Here is a 5,133-nt window from a genome sequence, read left to right on the forward strand (position 1 = left end):
TTTTTTTTTTTTTTTTGCTTATTTTATTCTTTTGGGTTAAAGATAATCGTATTTTAATATGGGAGTGCTATCAGCAGACATCCCTCCAAAATAGGCTGCTTTGGCATCAGGCTTGTTTTGAACTTAAAGGTAATTGAGAACCAAGAGATTCAGGGAGGCTTTGCTGCCCCTTCTCTGCTTACAACCTGGGCGCAAACCTCCCTTTGTGGAAGTGGCTTCCTTTCTTGGACCAGGAAGACAACAGCCACTTCTACTGCTGGGCACAGTTGGCACTGAGATGGGTCTGCATAATCCAGTCATAAATAGATGTCCCTGCCATCGCTTCCCTCCTCTGTTTCCTGGTCACTTCCCCGTTTATCTCTGACTGCAAAACCCTCTTTCCTTTGTTAAAATGTTGCCTAAATCTCCATGTCCAAATGCTTTGAGTTTCATTTTTCTATGAATTCCTGTGCATGCAAAATATTAATGAGATTTGTATTTCTTGTTCTGTTCATCTGCCGTAGTATCTACTACAAAGGGGGCATTGTCTGAACCCAAGAGTTGTAGACCTTACTGGGCAAACACAGCGAGATCCTATCTCAGTAACAACTAAGTAGGTGGTTGACTAGATAACTAAATTCACAAGCCCTGGGTACTCAGTCTAGGAGGATGAATATATGAAAGGTTTTCCTTCCTGGTCACTTACAGTATGAATCGTGGCATGGGGTCTGGTGATGAGAGTGGGTATAGGTGGGTGAAGTGCATCAAGGGTCAGTTATGTTTCTCCCTCTCATTCCTATGTTCTGGTTCCTCTAAACTTTTATGCTGATATTATTTATTTAGGATGTAAATTGCTGAGCTGTTTCAAAGTCCCAGGAAGAAAGGAACCTTGGGAGACTTGCATAGGCACATGGGTATTTGCCTCACACCCTTAGACAGACAGGGAGCTGTCTGGGCACCAGATGGAGGTGCCACTTCCTCATCAACTCTTCTTGTCCCGGTTACTCCCCAGATGTCTAATGGGCTGCACCCTGAAGATGGCCCTGTTTATAATAATCAGAGCTACTGGTGGGTGGGCAAACCCATAACTCTAAGGACAGTCATGGCTCACTAATTATTGTGCCAGCTTAGAAGTTAGCAAAAGAAAGGGTTTTGCAGTTAAAACAAGATGGGTATGTCCCTGGATCTCAAACTCTGGTTAATTAAGTTGAGGCCACCTAATTGGCTATCCTGTTCTTGTCTGGGGGCAAGGAAAGGAATTAGCAACTCACTACTAGAGGGGCAGTAATTTACCCCAGAAAAGACAGCTACTAGGTGTCACAGCCGGCAAGCCTTGAGGCCAATTTGGAGTGTCGTCTTCTGCTCTCCCTGCCAGTTCTGACCTTTCTTTCAACTTGGAAGGCTATATTTTTGTATTCCTGAATGACATCTTCACGGCTGCGAATGGAGTTTACACCAAACAGAAAATGGACCCTAAGGTACCAGATCTTCCCTCCTGTGGCTTTTCAGCTATGCCATCTGGCTCCCGAAATGACATGAAAAATGAAAATGAACATGTGCAATTGGCATGTGATTTAACTCATGTCATATGATTTATCATTTCTAATTTCTTTTTAATTATTTTGTCTATGCAAGACCTTGTTAATCCTAGTATTGCAAAAGTTTGAGTTAAAACTGGACAGGGAAGGAAAAGATGCCACCATTTTAGATGTACAATTAGGATATATATGTACACATTTTGAAAAGCAAATTTATCTTTTTTAAACTAGCATCATTAGTGATCATGGCAAATTTGGGTGTTTGTTAAGATATTAGCTCCAAGGGCACTTGTCTCCAGACCCAAGTTTTGCTATTCACTGGCCATCGTGTCTTTGAACCTTTATTTCCCCAAACCTCAGTTTCCCCATTGTGAAGTGAGATGGCCCGACATCATTTGTCAGGTCTTCCAGCGGTAGCCACTTCTGATCACAAGCTGTTGGGACTTCCTGTCATGCAGAGGCCCCCAACCCCAGCTGTTATGAGAAGCTTTCGGAGATGAGCCAGACATATGGGTCTTTGTTCTTTGAGCTCTTTGTGCTTTGTGAGGGAGCTCCCCCTCACTGATGGGTGTGTTTCATGAGCCCCCCCCACTTTTTTTTTTTGAATCTGCATGCTTATTTATTTCTTTGAGTGGTGACAGTTTTACAAAAACAGGTTTGTTGTTGCCTTTTTTGAAAAATCACAATATGTCACCCTTTTTTGGTGGAGAAGTGGGTGGCCACTTTAATGAAAGTAAATGCATAAGGCTGCTATTCTTTACTGGAGAGAGCAGATGTTTTAAAGGAATTGTTTATGTTAACAGTTTAAATTTCCTTTATTTTGTTCCAGATTTCCTATTTTGAATAACAAGCTTAAGAAAGAACTCACTGAAGGTGTCTGGAACCTTCAGAAGCCTTCTGTTTTCACCCAATATATCTATAGTTGGTGTAACACAAATATTTATTCTGAAGTCATAGTGCAGTAAAATGGAACATTTTCCAACAGACATTGGCAGAAAATCTTTCAGTACAGAGCTAGTCTGATGCGCATTTTTAAACATTTGTGGAAATCATTCCAGGATACACAATGCTTTGTATTTCTAAAATTAAGTGCAGTTTTCTTGTCCTCACAGGAGCTGGGGAAATATGGAGTGCTTTTTTACAATGCCTGCTTCATGATCATCCCGACTCTCATTATTAGTGTCTCCACTGGAGACCTGCAACAGGTGAGTGTGGTCTATGTTATAAACATGTTGAAGGTAGGCAGGGTTAAACTATGAAGTATAGCAGGGTAGGTGGGAGTTCAATGCAGTTTTGTCTTTATGGTATTTTCAACTTATGATGGATTTCTTGGAAAGTAGCCCTGTCATAAGTTATGTCGACATAAAAGCATAACTCTCACCTCAAAGGGGATAAGAGATAGTTTATTGTGGAACCAAATATCAGTGACCATGGCTCGGGAACACAGATTCAGGTTACCCCAAATTCTCTGTTCTGGCGTGGTTAACAGTTGCCTTACATTTTTATAGTAATAGTACAAAGACAACTTTTCAAATACATTGGTGGGTACATTCAGTACAGGTCATAGCAAAGTGAGGGGCTTTCCACTATAGGTCTCAGATGCTATCTGATGACATTCTTAGCCTTTTGATTGGTGAGACTGGGTGGTTTGCAAGGGTAATACATTCTAAAAGGTTTTTATCTGTTAGTCACAGGATGTTAGGTCTGAAACAGAGGTGGGCAAGGAGTGGCTATTTAGGGGGCTAAAGATGGCCCAAGATAATGGTAATTAGACTCTCATTCCAAACTCTCTGCAATCATTGAAGTTCTAATCAATTGATCAGCCTTGCAGGAGGAAGTCCAGTTCGAAGATGGAAGGTTTTGTTTCTGGGAACTTTCTTTCACAATTCCCCCTGTTGGCCAAGCATCACATTTTGTGCGTGCAAGGGCTACATATTATTTATTCTCAGGTCGTCTTAGGAAGGCTCATTCCTAGAATCTGATGTAGATGAGGCTCAGCTGTTGGCAAGATAGCAGTCTTCAGGAGAGAGGAATAGCTAGCTGGTAGAGCCAATAAGAAAGAAACTCCTGGATCGTATGAAAACTACTAGCCAGCATCCAAGAGTATTGTTTGGCCTAGTGGAGCAAACGTAACAGATTAAGGCAACAAATATTAAAATAAAAATGAGATTGACTGTGTATCCCCTGTATTTATGACCTATTTTGTTTACATTTGGAACATGTAAACAAATCTATTGTTTTCTTTCTTTCTTTCTTTCTTTCTTTCTTTCTTTCTTTCTTTCGGATATATGAGACCATATCTTTTTTTTTTTTCTGTCATTTTGAAGCAGGGTCTTCCCGTAGCCCCAGCTATCCTGGAACTTACTATGCAGACCCGGCTGGCCTTGAACTCACAGAGATCCGCATGCCTCTGCCTCCCAAGTGCTGGGACTACAGGCATGCACCACCACACCCAGCTCAAATTTTCTAATGTTTGTTTTTTCTTTGGATAAGTTAGACCTTATAGCTAAAACCTCATGGAGTGGCTAGCTCTAACTCTAGTAGTTCTCATCTGTGGATGATGACTTCATCTGTTTTATTATATTGGCATCATACCAGATTTAGTTTGAAAAAATAAATGAAACATATTATAGAAGAAATTACACAACAATACAGTATTCTTTAAACTTTTTTCTAACAAGAATATCTTCATTTATATAACAAATACTAATAACATTAATAGAAACAAGAGCTCAAAACTGTTAGGAAATCAGAATTTTATAGGCCTTAAAGGCTTAACCAACTACTTTTTAAAAATTATTTTAATGATTAGAAATGGAAATAGGACTCCAGAAGGAGTCATGGTAGTATTATTCATTTCTTTAGTAAAATATGGATATTATTTCATTGTTTTTATCCTGGATAATTGTACTATATAGGACAGCTTAGGTGTTCATTTAATCAAGGAACATTAATACTTAAACTATAAAATATTATGAATATGTTATTAGAGTGATGTATAATTTCGATAAGAAGAATTAACCTAAATCTTTGGGTATAGGCGAGCACGCGCTGGGCTCTCAGGATCCCAGTGCGCACTCCTGGGCAGTGAAAGTTCCTCCGCTACTGAGGTCTACTCAGTCGATCCCATCCCTATTTTACCCGTATACCTTCCTCAGGATGTGAGGTCCACTGGCCACTTGGACCACACGGGAAGAGTACGAGGGACGGCAAAAGCCAGGGTGTCCGCGAGTCGGTGACGGAGGAACAGCACCCCCCGGGGAGACTGGATCACAGGATTTAGTGTTACATCTCCAGACAAGTGACTCAGCTCAGATCTCAGTGATTCAGCTCCAGTTCCAACTTTATTGGGGTAAAACTAGGACTATTTATAGTGTAGAGACAGCAGAAGAAGCCTTAGCTGATAGGTACTTTTAGGATGCCTCATTTACATAGGGCGGTGGGCTTCTATCAGGCTATCAGACAACGCCTGATTAAAAACCTGGTAGCTCCTGTGCCGGAGGGCATGTATTTGTGGCGAGCACTTTAAAAGAAGAGTCAGGGAGGATGCCAGGAAGGCACTCTGCTATGAAAGGAATCTGCAGCACATGGTTTCCGAGCTCGTGAGCTATCCGGA

At 41.0% G+C, this 5,133-nt stretch overlaps 1 protein-coding gene across 3 annotated transcripts in view; it reads left to right on the forward strand.

Annotated features, from left to right (window-relative positions):
• Nucleotides 1-5,133, forward strand: part of Slc35d2 (solute carrier family 35 member D2) — an 89,937-nt gene that overhangs the window by 38,849 nt on the left and 45,955 nt on the right. For all 3 annotated transcript variants that reach the window (XM_029557194.1, XM_029557195.1, XM_008855115.3), the window contains 2 exons: nt 1,355-1,457; nt 2,630-2,722. In XM_029557194.1, the coding sequence (XP_029413054.1) occupies nt 1,355-1,457; nt 2,630-2,722 (196 nt within the window). The remainder of the gene's footprint in view (nt 1-1,354; nt 1,458-2,629; nt 2,723-5,133) is intronic.

The sequence above is a fragment of the Nannospalax galili genome, unplaced genomic scaffold (genome assembly GCF_000622305.1).
Source record: "Nannospalax galili isolate Female #2095 unplaced genomic scaffold, S.galili_v1.0 scaffold467, whole genome shotgun sequence".
Taxonomy (NCBI): Eukaryota; Metazoa; Chordata; class Mammalia; order Rodentia; family Spalacidae; genus Nannospalax; species Nannospalax galili.